Below are 22,441 nucleotides of genomic sequence, written 5' to 3' on the forward strand. Positions count from 1 at the left end.
AATTGCCAGGGCACAGACTTGTGCAGTATAAATGGGGTCAACCCGGGAAATTCCCGGGTCCGAGGTGAAGTATGAATGGTGTTTCTGAGCTGGGACGCAAAAAAAACCCGGCTTGAAAAACCCGGGATATTGCCGGGGCGGCAGTATGAAAGCGGTATTATTGTTTTTTTTATTTTTAATGTTGTTTTACTCATGGGTAGCATACATTTATTTCTTAGTACACATGCGATTGGATGTAGTTAGATTTAAAGAAATAACTTTTGTTGGCTGACAAATTTTATGCCTGGTCCACAGAGGCTCACAGGTCCTGCTGGGACTTGTGGTTCCGCAACAGTTGAAGAGCCACATGTTGCCTATTTCTGCTTTAAACTCTAAAAAAAAAAAAATCAAAGTCAAAGAAAGATAATTACCTTCAAAGTGTGTTTGTGTCTATCGTAAGGAAATTAGACTGTAATCTCTACTAGGGCAGGGACTGGTGTGAGTTCTCTGTACAGCACTAAGGAATTAGTAGCACTATATAAATAAATAAATGATGAAGGTATATATTTATTGCAACAAAAGGTAATATAACATGTATCCAAACACATGCTGAGCGGTTTATATCTAATAAAGAAGACTGATTAGCCTTTAGGGGTTAAGGAACCGCCGAAGTTTGGGTGTGTCCCAATTGGAACTGCAGCTCCCATAATGCTCTTTGCCACTATAATCGTTGCTGGTTTCCGGGCCCCGCTGGGTTGTTGGGAGCAGGTTTCTTCAGCGCTCAGCCAGAGAGCTCACGGCGTCCTTCACTACAACTACCGGCATGCTTTGCCGTGGCCAGCCAATAGCTACCTGCCGTCCTCCCCCTAACCCGGCTTCGGATTAAAGATGGCGGATCAGAGTGAGACAGCAGCCGGAGAGCGGTTGGAGGATGATGAGAATGGCCACGGGCATTGTAGCGACTGCGAGAATGAGGAGAAGCACAGCTTCAATAGGGGGTAATGATTTAATGTACCGCGGGGCTCCAGGTGCCCCCCATTTATGTATTTCTTACACGCCGTGCCCTAGGTCGCGATGCCTCCCGCCTCTTCTCCTTCCTGATAGGCTTATCGTGCGGAGATCACATAGTCTGACTGGCTCCTGCCCCTGTCAATTAAGCATCCGGGTTTAAATTAAAGATCAAAACGGGGATATCGGCAAAATTTTGTTATTTCTCAATACAATTCACAATGAAAACACATATGTGCTAAGCTTCATTATTATCTAAATGTCTAACCATCATGGAGGGATTATGTAGATAGTACCTGTCATTAGGACTGATAAATCATTATGTCATGTCCTTTCTGCACAGAGGTATTGGGAGTTAGGATATATTATGCAATGCTCGATTAATTGGTAAATTGGCCTCTAGTAAAAACATTAACTGCTTATGCATTAAGGCTGAGTATGTGCTTGTTAATAAACATGAAGCCTTTGTGTGATCATGTTTGTACTGTCAGATCCATTTGGGGGAATATTATACATTAAAGTATTATATATGGTACCCGGTTTGGATCAATAATGACCATGAGTACAATTCTAAATGTAGTATATTCTGGTTTTCCAGTAAAATAAGTTGTAATGTTAATAAAAAAAAAAGCATTTATTCTCTGGTTCATTATTAAGCATCTACTTAATAATCTATAAAAATAATGTATTATTGAATGTTGTCATACCATCAATGGTACTAGAAAGATGCTTGAATGCTGTCATACAGAGCTACACTGATGAATAATGCCGGTAAGGTGCTTTTAAACTGAGCAGCATTGCTAGTGGAAAGATGCTGTTATACTGAGCTACGCTGATTAATTATACTAGAAGGATAATTGCTAATAATACACTATACTCCACCGATCAATGATCATCTTTCTGGTGGGGCATTGTACCCTGGACATTGTACAGCAGATGACCAGCTCTGCTAAAGTAGAAGAATCATGGCTTTTTGTGCTACTGTTATACATCCCTTTGACAAAGGGCCAGTCAGTTTATTTAGGAAGATAACCTGACTTCCTGGTATTTTGAATTCTGTATAGAGCAAGGTATTTCTAGTGGTTTACTGCTTCCTCTGTAAAATAAATGTGCTCTCCCATATGATCAGAACCACATAGGGACAAGGTACTAAATAGGCCATATTAAATGTTTACTAGTTAAGGGCATAGTTTTATGTTTTTTTTCATATATTACAAGCTTTTAATTGTTTATGGATTTAATAAAACTCTAAATATGGTTTTGGAATCATGCAAGCCACATCTCTGTACAATGCTTGCAGTGTTCCAGTTATAAGTCAGAATGACATTTCAGTTTTGAGGATGGTGCACTGGGAAAGTTAATGAACATCATTCTATAGTAATTAGCCTTTATCTAGAAAATATTAAATTACCATTTTCACTCCTGTGCTCCCTCCTCTCCCCAAACACGTGGCTGTTGCCCAAACAGCTGATACTGTCCTGTGTCTCTGGCACCATCTCACTGTGCGTCTGTCACATGAAATAGGACTTTAAATAGGGCTCCATTCCACATTGTCGGCTCAGGGACTCTAATAGGATTAGCAGGTATGTTTTTGCTCTCCATGCGCATTTTCTGTGTCTGCCAGGCCCGAGGCTATATCTTTATTCCTACCCCAATGAACTCTTGTTGGTTTGTTTTATGACCACTTAGAGATATTAATTTTATTTTGTTTTCCCTAATCTTGTAAATTATGTAACCAGTTTTAATATTGTGTACCAATAGATCTGCATACCCGTCTTTAAGACTGGTTTGAGTCTTAAGTTTTTTTTTGTGTATATAGTCAAATCCATTGTATTTGGGTTGCCAAACACATGTATTGGATATAAATTCATGAGCTATTGTAATATTAAAGAAGAACCTCAACCAAAATTTATATGTTACGATTAAGTCTGGTGTCTTAGATTGGCTGTTTACCCAGCATGTTATCCCCGTGATTCTCTTCTGTTATCCTACTACCTCCTGCTTGAATTGAAACAGGGAGAGTGATTGTCATTTATATACACTGGAAGTACACAGGGAAGGGGGGTTAACAGCTCTATCAATTTGAGGCAAGTGGTATTAGTGTGCAGGACAGCAGCATGGTAGCCATTGGTGGCTTTAAGGACCATTGTATCTGGCGAACGTCACCATGCAGACCCAGGTTGTGTTTTGGGTAGTGCTAATCTTCATTAATACTGCAATATATATAACTCATCCCAAACTCATGAAATCCTATGAAAGTGCTCAGTCAGCTGTCTATTTGTAGGTAGGTGTCGTGTCATTTCCTGTGCGTCGCAAACATTTTCAAATCGTACAGACATGTTTTACACCCTAAAAGCTTTTTATTTTTGTAATGGGTTACTGTTTTTTGTTTTTTTTTAGTGTGGGAGATGAGACTGGAGTTAAGAAAAAGAAGAAACAGAAGCGCAAGAAGGATAAGGGAGGAGACAAATTGGAAACTACTGAGGCTCCGGTAATGAAGGACATTTTGTAGATCAAATGACTTTACTGATGCAAACCGTTATTGCATGATGCCATTACTCATTCTGTGTTTAAGGACTTTTCTACTTATAAAGTCAACTAGTCACCAAATAGCAGGACTGTGGGGGTCCCCTGTCGTTCAGGAGTACTCATTTTCCCCCAAGTGATGCATCTGGGTCTCCTGTTTGACAGCAGGTGAGCAAGGAGACGAGCATTACTGGCTTACTTTCTAATGCATATGACGTAGCTCCGTCCATTCGGCACCTGTTACAAATGAACTCCATCTGCTTTTCATAGATATATATGCATCAGGTCTTCCCTCCATATCAACAGCACCATAAGTACTCCGGAACTGATAGGGTCCTGCCATGGGAGCCCCATAGTTGTGTTCTGCTAGTTGGGGGAAATATTTTTTTAAAAGAAATATACTTTTAACTAAAGATGATACATTTGCAGTAATTCAGTTAGCAATTTGATTTGTTACTCAGTTCTATTGTTGGACTTTTTCATGCTCTGCTAATAATCTAATTTTGTATAAATGTGAAGGTTCCATCTGAAACAGATTGTAAATGCAACATGTTTCCTGTATTTGCTGATCTAAATACAGATGAGAACTGCCACATATGTTTAGGGGTAACTGAAAATTCTCTAACTGACCCATGTACATTGTTACATATATATGATAAATTATTAATGGCAAGCACTATCGAGAAGTTTTCATGGCAGCTTTTAAGTAATGTTGCCCGATATTGGCTGCTGTATCGCAGAATTTGGCCAATTGTCCCCATAATGCAGTGCGGGTGGTTCAAAGGCCATGCTGCCTGATGGCATTCTGATCTAATCATTATTGGGAATCTTGGTAGATGTTGGCAAATGATAACTGGCGTGTGGTCATCTTCCAACCACATTAATAGGCCCCAGTGATGCCTGAAGTGATCCAACCAAATCTTGTCCAATTTGGCCACTTATGTGTTTTGCCAAATTGAAAATTAACCCTGGTGCTCATGCATGTGTGGCCAGTTTAATCTGCTGGGTTGATGATTGGGCAAGTATGCTTAGTCTCTGTATAACATAGAAACTCTGTTCCTGACTTCCCATTAAGGTAAACACTTTACCAGCTGAGAAGATCCAGGAGATCCAGAAGGCCATTGAGTTGTTTTCTGTGGGACAAGGGCCAGCTAAGACCATGGAAGAGGCCAGCAAGAGAAGCTACCAGTTTTGGGACACGCAGCCTGTTCCGAAGTTAGGTAGGAGTCCTAAGTAAATCCTCTGCGTATATAAAGACCTTAGTCCTAGTTATATATGTATGAAGACAGAATGTTGTAGCACTCAAATTTCAACAAGTTAGGGAAGTATGGAGCATGGGGTGGTAAGTTATAAAGATTCAACAAGGGGTTTATAAATGTCACCATTTCCATGCTTGATGGGATTCTCCATATTTATCATTCTGAGGTACCATAAACATGCTTCAGGCAGATCTAAGGCCCACCTGGTTCATGACAACTTATTTCCTACATCATCAGTCTTAAAGTTGCTAGTTCTAAACTTAAATGTATATATCTTGCCACACAGCATAGTTTGATATAAATCTTTGCAAACATTTTACTCAATCCTAGAGTGATATTTATATAGACTGGTTTTTGAATAGTTCCTCTTTCTCCCTCCCCCAATATACTGTTGCGCTCCCTCTCCTCCTCCTATACACTAAACTTTGCTTTCTCTTCCCTGATGCATTTTCATACCCATTCTCCTCACCTCCCATGGACTCTAGTATTGTCAAAGTGCTCAAAACACTATTTATGCATTCACAGTAATGAGAATACATGGAAGAAGAGGTAAAGGCCAAAGTTTATGAACACTACATAAATTACATTAACAATAAACTGCTACATAAATGGGGTGGAGAGGAAAGTGATTTAGTGAGTGGATGAACTATGCAGGTCTGCAAAAATAGCCTGGCCTAGCGGAGGGGCAACCATAACTGGCTCAACCTTTGTTATACTCATTGGGGGAAGGTTATTGGACAATGTCTTTAGTACACCACTAACTGGTGTCATGTGCAGGCTGCATGTAATGCAGTGAAGCTCTGACGATAATTGGCAAGGAACTAGCCAGTTGGAGACAACATCTACTTGTGCCGTCACCAGGAAATGATAATTTGAAGGTAGGCTTGGCCGATAACAAAAATATCACCTGGATAAAGCATTAAAAAATGTGTTGCAATAATGATATATATATATATCACATAAATTAGAAAGTGAAACAAAATATATATTTCTCAGGTCTTCAATCAAAAGTGAGGGTGAGTGCAGAAAGTGTCAAGCAGTGTGTGTCACTGTTCTGTCCATCTATTGATCTTCACTCCAGGCCCTGAAAGAGGTCACTAGCTTGACACACACAGCTTGACACTTGTGGATTAAACATTACACAGGTTTTATAGTATGCTCACATATTACTGAACCCCCTACAGCTTTCCCATTGCTTTTTTTTCTCCCCCTCTATACCCTGTCTTCCTCTGCAGTTCTATTCTACATACCCTAGAGACCGGGCCGCCTCTTTAAAGTGATCTTGCAGCATCATTACATCATGTGATGACCGTAAAGCTAAAATAAAAAGCCACAGATCTGCTTAGTCCAGTAACCTAGCACCATAGTAATAAAAAAATATATTTTTATTACTGTTGTATTGCTATAATTTCTCTATATTGCCCATCCCTACCTGTGATTCCCTGTTTAAGGACCCCTGCGCAATGGGCACCTGATGCCTTTGTGTTCATTGAAGAGAACATTGTTCCAAACAAGTGAGAGAGAAGGAGAACTGCACTATTTACATCCTGGGTCCGTGCAATGATTTACTTGGTATAAAGACCTATATACTTTCAGCAGAGACCTCTGGCCAACAGCTATTTCAAAGTACAGACATGCCTTAACGAGGCACACAGCGTGTTAATCCACACCCGTCACTATTATTGTCAAGTACTCCTTACAGCCACACCCACTTCAGGTGTGAACATAATATGAAAAAATAAAAACATGTTTAAACCTAGAACCTTTACCTAGTGCAGGGGTAGGCAACCTGCGGCTCTCCAGGTGTTGTGAACCTGCAAATCCCAGCATGCTTTGCCAGTAGATAACCAGCAGATAGGTGGCAAGGCATGCTGGGATTTGTAGTTTCACAACACCTGGAGAGCCGCAGGTTGCCTATCCCTGACCTAGTACAATAACATTGCAGGCACAGTTTTATTTTCAAACGCAAAAGGGCTGTTGCACAAGCAGCAAGAAACCCATTTTGCTGTAAAAGAATGTTGCCGACTGTAAGCAGAAGACTAACTTCTGTATGAACGGCTCTGGTGATTCTATTCTAAGAAAGCCGATAAAGACTGGAAAATAAATTGTTGCACTGATCTAAAGCGTGATCCTTCCCTCTTTCTCGTTTAGTCTTCCTAGCTATGAATGGTCCAGGAGAGACTTAAATCCTTCCATGAAGTATGTCCTCCTGTCCCTCACTTCTAACAATAATATGCTTCCTGCAGGAGAAGTGGTGAACACACATGGCCCCATCGAGCCAGACAAGGATAATATCCGGCAAGAGCCTTACACTCTTCCACAGGGTTTTACCTGGGATGCTCTAGATTTGGGCGACAGGGCAGTGGTAAGTAGAACTGTACTTTTATTGGTATTTACAGATTTCATTTTTTGCTATTTTTTTTTTTTCCCTCATTCACCCATTTGGGACCCTGGTACCATGGATTGTAGAGGATCCTCCAGGATTGTGACCGAAACAATCTGTCTGTCTCTTTTGTGTGATAGAGCTGTTCTCATTATGAAACCATTCTTTAAGCCTAAGGTTGTTTATAACCTCTTCTTAAATCAGGATATTGTGGTTCAGGCATTGGGTCAGAATAAGTCCTCAGAGGAAGAGGATCTTTACTTACTTGACGTTATAAAGGCATTAACATGAAGGCTCACTCTCCCAAAGTGCTTTGTGGGCAACACAGACCTTCGGCTGCCCAGCTGTGTCGGACCTCCACTTGGTACATACTATTGCAGTATTTTACAAGTTCAATCTGTGTACGTCCAGGGGTGCTAGTTTTAGCCAGAAGGTGCTGTGCACCCAAGGGGGCAGCTTTGGGCCGTCCCCAAGATATCCATGTCCCCTGATTGGGTTTTTAAACGTGCATTAAATCCTAGCTTCATTGGGGACATTGGGCACCCACACTTTTTTTTTACGCTCTAGTTCTCATTTTAAAAGTTTTTATAAAAGAAAAAAATGTATTGTGGTTCTGTTCTGTGAGCTTTGTTAGAAATATAAAAGGGTAATCTGCAGTATGGGAATATAGACGAGGGAGGAGCCAAGACTTGTAGAAGATTCTTTTTAAATGCGTGTCCTGAAGGATCCTCTATACTGCATGGTACTAGTGCCGCCTAGTTGGTTCAGATGGAGGATTCAATGTAAGTATAAAAAACTCAGTTTTTACTCTTGTTCATTTTCTATCTGCGTGCCCCTTATACAGTTGCCATCGCCTCCGTCTGGTGTATTCTAACGGATTCTCTATCATTACCCACAGTTGAAAGAACTGTACACTTTGCTCAATGAAAATTATGTTGAAGATGATGATAACATGTTCCGTTTTGACTACTCACCAGAGTTCCTATTGTGGTGAGTTTAGATCGAGGGCATTCAAAAAGACCGGAAGAAAATGGGTCAGCTATTTTTGTCTTTTTTCTGTCTGTCTCCATGTGTTGAAAATGGTTTGTGTATTCTCTATGACAGGGCGCTAAGACCTCCTGGATGGCTGCCACAGTGGCACTGTGGGGTTCGCGTTATCTCCAGCAAGAAATTAGTGGGATTTATCAGCGCTATCCCAGCTACCATGAAAATCTATGACTTGTGAGTACCTTCACATTAAATAATTTGATCTTTTCAGAATGGTACACTTTATTTTTAAATATTTAACACCATTTATTGTTTGTTTCAATTAATTGAAAGAATAGCTCCACCCAGAACTAAAAGTTTACCTTTACAAGCACTTTCCAAAAAGAGCTCAAAATTTATACTGCAACGTCCTTCTGCCCCAATGTCCGGGATTCCCACCATTTCCAAGATACTTGCTGTCATTGCCAGTTGTTCAAGGGTAGGAGACAGGGGAATGTACAGTTGACAACTTGTGGTGATTTTCTGATTGGACAGTTTAGTGCTCTTTGCACAAGAAAGTGCTGAGTAGTAATTGAAGTAGAAAATTCCTCTGCCACGGTCATCAGAATAATGACCACTACACAGCCACTGTATATCTAGATGGTGTGGATCCCAGACATATGGGAAGGAGTGCATCACAATATAAGGTTTAGCTGGCGTTCTGCACACTGTTTAATTCGCCATGTAGGGTACTGATATTTTAACAGAAGATCCCTGGACTTATGAACTGATTTACAGCGTGCATTCAGGAAGTCCCTCCACCCCCCATTGTATACTGTGTATGAAGGACGATCTCTTTCTAACGAACATATAACCAGACTCGAGATTTTCTTTACATATATTGCTATAATCTGTTTCTATTATTTCTCCATTCAAAACAGAACCAAGAGAATGGTAGAGATCAACTTCCTCTGTGTTCATAAAAAGTTGCGCTCCAAGAGAGTGGCTCCAGTTCTGATTCGTGAGATCACACGTCGCGTTCATATGGAAGGCATCTTTCAGGCAGTCTACACTGCAGGCGTAGTGCTGCCCAAGCCAGTGGGCACTTGCAGGTACACAATAGCTTCCCATCACCATTTTACTGCCCTGTGAACACTATGCATTTTTATCTAAAAAATATAATCCTTAACACCAGAATGTGAAGGTGTAAATGAAGAAACAGCTAAAAACAATTAACATAATCTATGGCCCGCTTGCACAATAGCCTTTTGTTTGTTTGTTGCTCCAGCTTGACTCTCCCACCTCTGATCTGTAATCATTTACTGATTAGATCCAAGATATCCAGTAGTTTGCAGAAACAAAACAAACACCATTTGAATAAACAGGGATGGTAAGAACAGCTAAAAAAACATCATACCTCCCAACATCTAAATTGGTGACATCGGGACAGGGCATGACCACATCCCGGGGGTGTGCCTGGCGCTTTTGAGCCCTCAAATCAGGACTGTCCCGGGATGGTTGGGAGGTATGTTTTTAGTTTGCCAATACGATTTGCTTAGGAATGTATGTTTACTTATAGGGATTTCCTATCACAGGGTGGTACACCTAGGTTAAGGTGTAGGGTAGGCTGCTTATAAACTTTGCAGATCATGAGGTTCTAGAACGACTAAGGTTTGCATTTTCTTAGGTTACCTATCGGGTATTTCTGTTAATAAGTTGTATACTTAATTAGTGTCTCAGTGAAGTGATCGAGACGTGGGTTCCCTTGGTGACAGACAGACGTTCTAGTAAAGTCTATCTGTCTATTTGTTTTCGCTGAAAAAAACACTGGACATATGTGGGTCACGTGTTTGTGGGGTTTTTCTTTTCTCCTGGCATATTTGATTCCTGCTCTTTTATTTTTATTTTTTTTTACTGGCAAAGTGCATATTTCTGCTGTGGTGGCTTGGTAATTGGGGGGCTTTCAGAGCAGGGACGTTGAGACAATTTCCCCCATGTAGCGAAGTGGACAGCCCCTCTAATTAGATTGCCTTTTAGGACTTCCAGTGATTGCAGTTGTGAATAATGGAATTTTAGAGCGCTGTTATTTTTGTCTTAGTTTATATTGATAAGGGAATTAAATTAAGTTTAAGTGAATAGTGGCGAGTTGCCATCTTTATTACTGACACTATCTGACTCTCAGTAATCCATTTCATCTGCCTTGCAGGTACTGGCACAGATCACTAAACCCTCGCAAGCTGATAGAGGTGAAGTTTTCTCATCTGAGCCGTAACATGACCATGCAAAGAACAATGAAGTTATACCGGCTGCCAGAGGTGAGTTATCTCTAGACCTCTTCTGTGTCAACCCAACCCCTGCTGCTTGTACCTGGTAGTGGCTCTACCTACATGGCGAACTAGTCCTTTCTACTACTACTATGTCCGTTATGGCATTTCTCTGTGTACAATTTCTTTCTCATAAATGATTTAATACTAAGTACTCACATTAGTGGTTCTCGGGGCAGGTTTTCCTATGGCCTCAAATGCTAGTAAATAACTCTTTTGGCAAAACATTCTTGATTTCCATTACCAAAAAGGGAGGTAGAACTTTTCCAATTAGGATAAGACATTTCTTGTTTATATCAGTGCATGACCTAAAATATCAATGTTTCCAAATCGTGAATCTTTGGAGGTATAAAAATATAATGCCATTCCCATTTGGCCTGTAAACAGAACCCTTGTTTCCCCAGAGATGCCTTTACCAATGTTAATTACCTTACTGCTTCCTGCTTTAACCGCAATTGACTAGTGAAAATAATTTGTGCCCCCACTGTGAACGTTGGCACTGCTAGATGCGTGGCCTGGAGCAATAGTCAACCTATCATTTCCCTGGGGAATGTTGATATGACAGAGGTATGATGCACAAAGTTCTCAGTGAATTGATACTTGACTGTATTCTCATTCATATTTGTTCCTCTAGTCTGTTTTACTTAAATTGTAAGATTAAAGAAAACAGACTGACAAACAATCTGTGACATCCCCTGGTAAGGTACAATAGCATTACATAGTAGCATGAGATTACAACTGATAATGAATGAAGATAGGTTTGGCTAAAAGATATCACACATGCCTTATAGCATATTCTGACACATAGTTGGTCAAAGGTAATTAGTACTGTCAGATGCTGATGAAGTTTTCTAGTAACAATTAATTTATTCCAAGTAACTTCTGACACAATTGTTTGTATAAAACTTAAAATCTGTGGTACCTGCTTTTTGGAGCATTGATAAGAATCATAGGTGCCTCCCTGCCTTCAGGACATGCCACATATAAGAGATTCTAGATCCAGATCTTCCTCTCCCGTGACTTTTTTCACTGCATTCCTCACTCTACCACGTCCTCCAGTAAATAGATAAAAGCATTGATTATTGGTTCAGCCTACAACATGCCTGTCTACACTGTGCATTTGTGACTGATACAGTGGAAGATTAAATTTTGTTACAGTTCCATCTTTGGCACAAGTCAAATTAGCATTAATCTGTTTATTACTGCAATACTGTTCTTACCGTTGAGCGCGCATCCTACTAAGGCGTTGCCATATCTTTGTTTCCAAGTACCATCTCGGTGAGCACCCGCCCAATAAATTCATACTATTATGTATATAAACATATAAAATAAATACACTTCCAGCGGCTACTGAAGTACTGGGATTGATGGAACATAGATTGTACATTGAATCAAGATGGTGGTGATGACAATGTTTTCTTATTATATGCTGTTCTCTTCACAGACTCCAAAAACCACTGGTCTGAAACCAATGGAGCTCCACCACATCCCTCTTGTGCACAAGCTCCTAGCCCAGTACCTCTCTCAATTTTACCTGGCCCCAGCAATGAGCGAGGAGGAGGTGCAGCACTGGCTGCTTCCACAGGAGAACATTATAGACACCTTCATTGTCGAGGTAATCCTGAATAAGTGTACGCCTGTGTCTCAGGGGCGGAAGGTGAGTTTGCCGCATGATTGATATGCTTCCTATCCACAGACACCCGAAGGGGAAATAACTGATCTGCTGAGTTTCTACACATTGCCCTCAACCATCATGAACCATGCCACACACAGGAGCCTGAAGGCTGCATACTCTTTTTACAATGTTCATACCAAGACGCCTCTGGTCGACCTCATGAATGATGCCCTCATATTGGCAAAGTCTGTAAGTTAGAACTGGTGGTGGGAAGATCTGAGGGGGGTAGAGGGTTGTGGGTTATTTTGTGATCTGATGTAAAAGGTTTTATACTCTTAAAATCCTCAGATCAGTTATGTCGTCCCTTGTACAGGACTTTATGGGCCTATACCCTTTTTAATTGCAGAAAGGATTCGATGTTTTCAATGCTCTGGACCTTATGGAAAACAAAACTTTTCTGGAGAAACTGAAATTTGGAATAGGAGATGGAAATCTGCAGTATTACTTGTATAATTGGAAGTGTCCCAGCATGGGGCCGGAGAAGGTACAGTAGTCCTCAAATGTCATACAGCCATGGTGCAGGATAGAATATAGAGTTGTTCAACCCTTTACAATGAATATGAACGTTTGTGGACTGATGGTTTTACTATGTTATGCTTCATTAGATGTAATTGTAGATATCCATTTATCCCTTCACAGGTTGGTCTAGTTTTACAGTAATCCCCTCATTCCCTATATCTGAAGGGGACAGGGTGTGAAAAGGGCCACCAGCTGCTCAACATGCCAGAGATTGGACACCCGAGAGAGCAGCCCAAGAAGGAGTGAAGGGGATTGTGGGCACCGCTCTAGAACACATCCTGCTGATGTACATGGGAGGGAGGCTTCAGGTTTACGAAAGTGCAAAGCAGGGAGATTCCTCCGCCTGGCTTGAATTAAGGATTTTTCAGGGTTTTTCTCTTCTCCCTTCCCCCTGCTGTGAATATAAAATTGCGACCACTTTTCCTCCCTGCTGCCATTCAAGTTGAACCAGATTTGTGGCTGAATATTAAAGTATATATTATATATATCTGTAACATGGTGCCTTTTGCTTGACTGTCTTCCTTTTTATTTGAAGAATTGTTCAGGCTTATAAACAGCCATTTCAATACTATGTTTGACTACTGTAAGGAATTTGTTCACACATGCTCAGAGAAAACTTAAACAGAGTAGAAGCATATTGGTGTGAACAAGTTGGTTAAAGACTTGGGGGTATATCTACTAATCTGCAGGTTTGAAAAACTGGAAATGTTGCCTATAGCAACCAATCAGTCTAGCTGTCATTTTGTAGAATGTACTAAATTACTAGAATCTGGTTGCTATAGGCAACATCTCCACTTTTTCAAACCCATAGTTTAGTAAATACCCCTTGGAGTATATACTACTCCAGGCGCTCCAAGGACAACCACCCAAATACTGAATAACTAACCAAAGTAATGAGAGGCAGCACAAATCGGGCACATACTGTAACTGCATAATTATATAATCCTCCTTCCAACGTATATAAAAGTACTTGTTGCTTGCAATCAGTCCTCGCGTTGCTGATAATGCATAGTCCTCAGTTGTTTTTTTTTTACTGTAAAAATATACAGTATAGTAATTCCCAACTCATTAATACAATGTGGATACAGCAGAGATTTTTTTATATTTAGACAGCAAAAAGATTTTAACTTTTTATAAATAAAATTTAAATCTGTCGTCTAGTGAGTATAACACGACCGGGTTGGTGCTTTCAATACATCTGGTTTACAAGTATACAAACTAATTTTTGTTGGCTAACACTGTCCCTGTTTATTTTGGCAGGAGGATTATATACTGATTATGCAGTCACATTTTAATATTCTCTTCTGAAAAATTAAATTGCCGCCACCTGATTTGTACTGCCTCATACATTATTTAAGTTGGGTAAAGACTTTGATTTGTAGTAATTAGATGCTGAGCGTCTACAACAGCAGCCATATACACACACAGTGGAGGCTGAGCAAGTATTTAGCCTGTTTATATGCTAGGAACCATTGAGGCACTAATGTTGATTAGCTGCTGGTTCCAAGTGAATTTGATGCGCTGCATTCCCACCAATATTTTAGCATACAAGGTGACTGCCTCTACTGTGTGTATGGAGAGATCCACTTTAAAGTAAATCAGGCACCTACACTCGGTGGAGGCAACCATTCTGTAGACTGACTATTAGTTCGACTTACGAACTCTGTTCATCTCACTTAGACATAAGGTTTAAAATGCCTCAGTGATATCACTAGTTTTTAGTGATCTGTAGTGATCTGCAGAGAACAAATACAAATAAACACATACATTTCCATAAAATCTTAGATTGTCTGTAACTTTTAACAATTGTGTGAATCATCAGCTATTTATATAGCGCTATTAATTTTGCAGCGCTGTACAGAGAACTCGCATCAGTCCCTGCCCCATTGGAGCTTACAGTCTAAATTCCCGAACACACACACTAGGGTCAATTTGATAGCAGCTAATTAACCTACTTTTTGGATTCTGGGAGATAACCAGAGCACTTGGAGCAAACACGAGGAGAACACTCAAACTCCACATAGATAAGGCCATGGTCAGGAATTGAACTCATGACCCCAGTGTTGTGAGGCAGAAGTGCTAACCACCACTGTGCTGCCCCACATCATGAATGTGTTGGGAAAAAAAAATATGATGAACGATGGCCATTCTAAAGCTCATCGTATCGTTTCATTTGATTTCTAAACCGAACTAAAATTCTCGTTCAACAACAGAACGATGCAGTGTGTATGCACTCACGATTACGATTTCCATAGGGTATGTTTTTGGATTGTAGGAGGAAATCGGACTAAACCCACGCAAACACGGGGAGAACATGCAAACTCCACACATATAAGGTCATGGTCGAGAACTGCACTCATGACCCCAGTGCTGTGAGGCAGAAGTGCTAATCACTAAGCCACTATGCTGCCAATGTGAATAATATGGCCAGGATTTTTTATTTATTAAATCTAGAAGGGAACCTATGGTGAAGGGGAATTTGGAGAGTAGATCACATGGATAGAGACATAGTACTAAAAGGAGGCTATGGTCTAACGTGAAATAGGCTTGTGGAGAACTGTTAAGTCATGTAATAAGTGCAAGAAATGTATTACACTTTAAGGGATTAACTTTGCTCTCTATTGGGAGGGGAGGGTATTTGATGGAAGCTTATGTGAAAGTGGTAGTCAGCAGTTTCTTTAAATGTCAGCCAGCTTAGCCAAGTGGCTGTAATTTCGGTAAACTTGTCCATATGGACATAGAGGATTTGACCTCCCCAGCTCGGGACATCTAGTCTACTAAACCATTCAATTATGAAAGGAGGTCTTTCAGATTTCCAGTGAATCTGGAATTAGAGCTTTTGCATCATTATTTAGATGCTTCAACAGTGATTTCTTGTAAGTGGAAATGGGGGATTTTGTGTGTAAAAGAAGCCAGAAGCACAGCTCTTGTGGAACTTTGGTACAGAGTATTCATATGGAAATCTGAAAAATCTTTTGCCAGGAAGATGCTGTATGAGGGCACTCCTACCATATATGAAACTGTCAGTTGCAGAAATGCATCTCCAACAATTAGATGGAATACATGGGGTTGTTTTATTAAGGAGACTGGGGCTTCATCTGTACCACCTTGTTATGATCTTATATTGCATTTCCACAACGGAAAGGCTAGAGGAACAAATCTTTCTCTTTCATCCAGTCTGGGGGACACTGCTTACCATGGGTTGTGGAGGGGAGCTCGGGAGTTGGCACCTAGCTAGTTAACTTTTAGCAAGAAATCTTTGTCATTGTAAAGATCGTTAGCCAGTGCTTGTCCTCCAGAGTGATATTTAGGGCTCTCACTGTGTCAGGATATATTTAGGTAGTGATGTAAAAGTGTTCTTTAGTATAATTTGGTAGAATTGTGATATGGTATATTTCGGGCTTTTAGGCAAAGATCTTCAATGGGGGTTAATTTCCTGTGGAGGACATGTTCCCTGTAAAAAGTACTTAATTTGCAAATACGTCCACTGCTCCCTGCGCGGGAGAGATTCCTGTAGAGTAGGGAATTGGCGCACCCCACTTGAGTCCTCCAGCTAACTGATTGTGAGAGGACCCCCAGAAGAACAGGCTTTAAGTTCATATATGTATGACCCTAAAATATGGACTCTCATTGTTTAGTTAGGAATACTCTATTAGCAGAAGCGCCTTGACGTAGCGAGTAGCTTATCATACACTTGTAAATGTGTGTAACGGAGAATTTTGCATGTTTACGTAGAAATGGCAGCTTTTACTGGTTAACAGCGGTGTGCTGGGGAATTTTACTCTGTATTTGCTCCTTTCAGGATAACGCCACCTTTTCAAACACCTGCTGCAAACCTATAAATTGATTGAGCAACTTCCACTTCTGTATTGGTGAGATGATGTATACCAGTCTATAGTTTTGGACATAGTGTTGTTTCTCTCTGCCAGGGGACAGCCCATTTGGTCCGATTGGATAATGTTGAGAGTATGACTGATACAGTAACAGTTTAGCAAAATAGTTTATATCTGCATTCAGCAGGGAGAAATCGACCAGTAGCTGGAGCACTGGGATTGAGCAGAAAAGAGATGTCTGATATATCATTGAAGGCCTGTAGGAAGAGGAGGGCTAGTTTTTCAGTAAATGTAATATGTGGTACAGAATTCATCAGGATCTGGGCTGTTGCCATTTGGATCTATTAAAGAGGCCAACTTTCCATTATGTTGGACTTCGATGCTCAAAGGGATGCTCCATTTGTATTTGCTATTTATTATTTCTGAGGGCGTCTAGTGAGCGGAGCAGACACCTCTGTTAAAGCTTGTGCCAGGATAGGTCTTGGTAAACTTGATCTTTGGCCCTCAAAGTCAATACCATCCAGGCGTGTGATGCACCGATCGCCTTGACGTTGTAATAAAGCAAGCTCAGTCTGGATGTATTTCCATTGGCCACAAAGTCTTATGAGCCCTATCGAATAATATTTGATTGTCTGGACTCTGTTCAAGTATCTCACCAAAGATTTGTGTCAGGACATCCAAGAGGCCGGATGGTAAGATACCTTTAGGGATCACCTTGAATTGCAAATTATTGCATGTGCCTCTATTATCCAGATCATCAAGGTGCCTCTAGAATGCACAGAGCTCATGGGCTTGTGAGGGATGGTATCTTGCATTTTACAAATAATGCCCTCCTGAGTCTCCTCCAGTGCAGTAAGCCCCGAAGCCATAGGGTGGTGATTTCCGATCTGAAGGCTTCCTGGAGATCTTGTTTAAGCTTCTGTTTTAAGTTTTGCTTTGTCGGAAAAGGTTTCAGGTTTTGGAGCATCTTGCCAAGTTCCCTGTTTGGTGAGGTGGCAGGTGTGGCCGTTGGTTCCTGGCGTGGCTTCTCCATTGGACGAGAGGGAGAATTGAGTCCAGGGTTGGAGGTGTGAAATTGGTACATGCCAAGGTGGGAAGAAGTTACTATGACTTCTTCGCTGGCTCCATGTATTCTTTCTCATTTCAGACAGCTATGTTTGGAACATTTTGAGGACATAGATTGTGACTATGTTCGTATTTTGAAATATGTTGGAAGTCAAAGTCCCCCCATTATGGGAGGGGGTGGCTATTCAATCATATGGTGAAATATGACATAGTGCTGGGCAGCCACATTGAGCTGTGGGACACCAGGGTAATAGGTGGCATGTGGCTAGTTCAGAGTAAGTGTGTATCTGCAGTTAGAGATGAGTTCTGTATGAAATCTGTGTAATAAATTTGGTTGTCTCAAGGTGGCAGCAAAGGAATGTCTATGGTGTGAACTGTGTGATTTTGCTGCTGATGAGCTTTTTTACATTATCTAACTGAAATTGAAGCCTGACAGTAATTTGTGTAGGCAGTTACAGTGGTTGCAGATGTCACTTTAAAGAGAGCCAGTAGAATACAGTCACAATGCTTTATAACTTTTTGCTAGAGAGTGGCAGTCAGAGGTAAAGGGTAGCTGTACTCCTGTTACTGCTGTAAGGCAGATTGGTGTAGTGCTTGGAGCTCCTCAGTACCCTGCTTGTTATGGCATGTAATCTTCAAGAGCCAGACAAATCTCCAATAGAAGCCTTCACAGAATTAAGGCTGTCTGGCGTCTGCAGGTTGTTTACACTCTAAGGGTAGCTCTCCCTAGGATGTATGTATGGGAGACAGGTTACTTGTCGTTTCCAGGTGGAGACGGGCATTTCAATTGGCAGCAAGTGCACTGCTCCTGGGGTCATGAACCAGAGGAGCTCCAATCCCACCCCCACCAGGTGGAAGGTGCTACAGCTGTCCCAGAGTCTAGAGCGATGGCAAGGAGGCCCCAAATCCAGGCCTGAGATCTTATGGCCTAGCAGGGTTGGACAGGCACGTACTCGTGGTTCTGGCCCGCCGCTGGTGTTTGCTGATTCAGCAGGCACTATGTCTGCTGAGTCAGCAAACACTGAAGAATTATAGAATTAGAAGAGGGACCACTGGAGCTTGAGTAGGCTGTCAAGACATGCTCAGTGGTATTCAACCTTTAGATGACACTCCATTTGTTTAAGACACTTTACTGTAACTTGCTAAATTAATTGCTTTACCTTCTTGGCTCCTGGGATTTTGAGCTATGCCTTATCACACCAGTTGTCCTGGGATAGTGAACATCCCACTGGACTATTCTATGCAGAGAGCTCAACAAATTGGTGTGTCAATAAACGACAGAGGGCAACTGTAATAATGAACGGCAGACAGTTGGAAAGAAGCTACAGAAGAAGAAGCAATATATTTAGGAAATGTTACATGTAGAAGTCCATAAATTAGTTGCTGCAAGGTGGAGGTTCACAATATGTTAATTTAATATTACTGATATATGAGTGACACAGACTTTTTTTTTTTTTTTTTCTTAAATCATTTATTGTGTACTGTGGACACATATGACTTCAATTCCTGTCTTTGATATTTTTTATTGAGGCTGTAAATATCCACCAACAGGTCAAAAATACTTTTCAAGAATGTCTACACTAGGAAACGTGTTTCTGTGAAAATACTGTCAGTCAGTGCCTAAGGGGTAGAATATTCTACTAATTTCATGAGAGGATTTCCTCCTTTTTTTTGTTTCAGAATCAGCAAGTAGGTAAATAAGGACACATAGGGGTAAAGACTAATATCAAATAATGGTAGAAATAAGAACATCTCTCTTGCATTAAAAAACTTCATCGGGGCAACAATGATTCATTTTTTTATTCCCTAACAGGACTGCAATGTCATCAACTTTTTTGGTCATTCATTTATTTTCTGGTTATTGATACTGTGGAGTATTGTTTATATTTTGTATAGAGATAGAAATAAGGCTGCAGAATTCATTTGGCCAAACCTAGAAGATTAGCAAGTATTGCAGCCAAATCTACCGCATATCTGGTGGTTTATACAGCTCGATGGAATATGGCTGAGGACATTGTAAATGTGAAGACATTTCAATCTTCCATCCTGTTCACCCACCTGCCACACATGGTAAGTTGTCTGCCATTTGGTGAAAATCTGCCAGGCTGTCCAAAATCTGTGGAAGCACTTTTTCTTTTTTTATTCAATATCCTGATATAAATGTGAAGTAGACCATAGTAACCAATGGAACGTTTCCATTCATTAACTTCAAAGATGTAGGAGAACATAGGCGCAACATTTATATTTCAAACACAGAACTGGTCTAGGCTTAAATCAGGAAAAAGTGTTCATATGATCGCATCAGTAAAGAGGCACCTAAAGGTAATTGTTTCCCAAGGAGACAGATTTGTAATATTTTTATGTAACAAATGTAAGACTTGTCTGGTGGTTTTGTCTCATTTAGTGACTATTTAAAACATTGTGTTCTATTTTTACATTTACAAACACTTATAAATGTGTTTTGTTGGCACCAAGAGCACTGCTGAATTAGATACAGCCACACACTCAGGCTATTGGAAGTCAATACTGCTTAAACACTGGTGGGAATGTGATTGCCTACTCACCACATAGGCTATGTCATTATCTTTTATGTAGGTGAAAATATGCTGGTGTGTAGTGGGTTAGAGGATGTGTGCATGATATGGGTGTGTTGTCTGCCTATTAATGCATTAAATATTTATATTCCAAGGTAAATGCATGAGTTTGCACAATATGTACAAATATTTTAAGGCTAATGCCAAGCAACATCTGCTCCATTCTGGAGATGTGTTTGCATAGCACTGTCTTTAGGAGATTGCAGAACATGAGTTCCACCTAAATACTCTTGTCTCAAACAGTTGCCAATTGGTAATAATGGCTTTCACACCTTTGATATTATTAAGCTTGCTAAATGAATACTTTTTTTTTTTTTTAACAAACTGATTTAGCATGGATTACAGTGATTTAAATTTAAAATGTTTGTTTTGTTTATACAAGTTTTATAAGACTTTTATACTACCCTGTATCCATACTACTGCTCCTTACAGAAGTGTCATCATGGCTTTAGGAATGTCTTCTGACACTACTATGAATAAGGCACAGCAAAGTGGAGATCTGAAACATGGAGAGAGACCTCTACCAGACTGATTGGAGGGATCTACTAACTCTGTTTTTCCACTTCCAAATGTAAGATGGTATAAACGAAAAGAGGTCTGCCAGTGTCTGGGTTCTCACGGATCTTCGATATGCGTGTGTACAAACAGTGTAGCCGGGGACAGGGAGGCACCATCCTTGGAAAGCAGATGAACATGACGGTATCCTGAAGAAATTTAGACAAGATGATAAACATTCATCCTAATCCTTGCTGCTCCTACTACCAGATGCCCTTACACAGTCTGCAGTATCGCTCTGCTTTACCCTCCCCTCTCCAGACTGTTTCCACCACTCTGCTCCTTTACCCCATCTCCAGACTGTTTCCACCACTTTGCTCCTTTACCCCATCCCCAGACTGCTTCCATCACTCTGCCCCTTTACCCCGCCCCCTCTCCAGATTGCTTCCACCACTCTGCCCCTTTACCCTGTCCCCTCTCCAGACTGCTTCCACCACTCTGCCCCGTTACCTGCCCTCTCTACGAGCTGCTTCCACCACTGTGCTCCTTTACCCCACTCCCTCTCCACTCTGCTTCCACCACTCTGCTCCTTTACCCCACTCCCTCTCCACTCTGCTTCCACCACTCTGCTCTTTTACCCCGCTCCCTCTCCAGACTGCTTCCACCACTGTGCTCCTTTACCCCATCCCCTCTCCAGACTGCTTCCACCACTGTGCTCCTTTACTCTGTCCCCTCCCCAGACTGCTTCCACCACTCTGCCCCTTTACCCCGCCCCCTCTCTAGACTGCTTCCACCACTCTGCCCCTTTACCCTGTCCCCTCTCCAGACTGCTTCCACCACTCTGCCCCTTTACCCCGCCCCCTCTCCAGACTGCTTTCACCACTCTGCCCCTTTACCCGCCCTCTCTCCGAGCTGCTTCCACCACTCTGCTCCTTTACCCCGCCCCTTCTCCAGACTGCTTCCACCACTGTGCTCCTTTACCCCATCCCCTCTCCAGACTGCTTCCACCACTGTGCTCCTTTACCGCATCCCCTCTCCAGACTGCTTCCACCATTCTGCTCCTTTACCCCATCCCATCTCCAGACTGCTTCCACCACTGTGCTCCTTTACTCTCCCCTCTCCAGACTGCTTCCACCACTGTGCTTCTTTACTCTTCCCTCTCCAGACTGCTTCCACCACTCTGCTCCTTTACCCCGCTCCCTCTCCGGACTGCTTTCTCCACTCTGCTCCTTTACCCCGCTCCCTCTCCGGACTGCTTCCACCACTTTGCTCCTTTACCCCATTTTTCTCCATGTTGCGCTCACTACTGTGCTTCTTTACTCCATCGCTCTCCACCCTGCTCCTTTACCCCATCCACTCTTATCCTGATACTCTGTGCCTATTCCATCATCACTCTTCACTCTGCTCCAGCTACTTTGTGCCTCTTACGCCATTCTTTCTGGTCTTTCTACTTGGTGCCTTTACCCATTCCTACCTATGAACACTGCCCCTGGTACTCTGTGCTTTTACTCCTGAGACCCCTTTTGACTCTTACCTTGTTTCAGGCTGAGAAATGGCAGTGTGTATTGTCCCACAAAATCATTGCTAGATGTTTTGTCGTAATCCTCGACCACAAATCTGACAAGTGCCAACTCCGGACACAGCACCTCCAGCTGTAGCGTCTTATTCCATGTAGGGTTAAACCCTGTAAAAATTGAGTATTATGTTTTAATTATAAATGCACTCTAGTTTACCAGCTAAATAGGTAAAGGAGATATACCCACTCTTACTTGCTGAGTCCTTGGATAAATATAGCTGTCCATATACAGGCAATTA

At 41.4% G+C, this 22,441-nt stretch overlaps 2 protein-coding genes across 2 annotated transcripts in view; one reads left to right on the forward strand and one right to left on the reverse strand.

The window, feature by feature from the left end:
* The first annotated feature begins 750 nt into the window (after positions 1–750).
* On the forward strand, positions 751–13,133 carry NMT1 (N-myristoyltransferase 1). The gene is made up of 12 exons (XM_075177340.1): positions 751–977; positions 3,388–3,478; positions 4,589–4,733; positions 7,019–7,137; positions 8,054–8,145; positions 8,260–8,376; positions 9,063–9,233; positions 10,328–10,436; positions 11,890–12,060; positions 12,142–12,309; positions 12,467–12,604; positions 12,760–13,133. The coding sequence occupies exons 1-12, from the start codon at positions 868–870 to the stop codon at positions 12,778–12,780; spliced, it is 1,452 nt and encodes a 483-aa protein (XP_075033441.1). The 5' UTR covers positions 751–867; the 3' UTR covers positions 12,781–13,133.
* Positions 13,134–19,035: 5,902 nt separating this feature from the next.
* Positions 19,036–22,441, reverse strand: part of PLCD3 (phospholipase C delta 3) — a 55,003-nt gene continuing 51,597 nt past the window's right edge. Inside the window, exons 14-15 of the mRNA XM_075177339.1 lie at positions 22,161–22,310; positions 19,036–20,835 (exon numbers count right to left, since the gene is read on the reverse strand). Of these exons, the coding sequence (XP_075033440.1) occupies positions 20,747–20,835; positions 22,161–22,310 (239 nt within the window). The 3' untranslated portion in view covers positions 19,036–20,746. The remainder of the gene's footprint in view (positions 20,836–22,160; positions 22,311–22,441) is intronic.

Source organism: Mixophyes fleayi, chromosome 6 (assembly GCF_038048845.1).
Source record: "Mixophyes fleayi isolate aMixFle1 chromosome 6, aMixFle1.hap1, whole genome shotgun sequence".
Lineage (NCBI taxonomy): Eukaryota > Metazoa > Chordata > Amphibia > Anura > Limnodynastidae > Mixophyes > Mixophyes fleayi.

Coding starts and splice junctions, on each gene's coding strand:
- NMT1 (XM_075177340.1), top strand. CDS start 868: ATGGCGGATCAGAGTGAGACAGCAGCCGGAGAGCGGTTGGAGGATGAT. Junction 8,377..9,062: donor ACCATGAAAATCTATGACTT/GTGAGTACCTTC, acceptor CATTCAAAACAG/AACCAAGAGAATGGTAGAGA. Junction 9,234..10,327: donor AAGCCAGTGGGCACTTGCAG/GTACACAATAGC, acceptor TCTGCCTTGCAG/GTACTGGCACAGATCACTAA.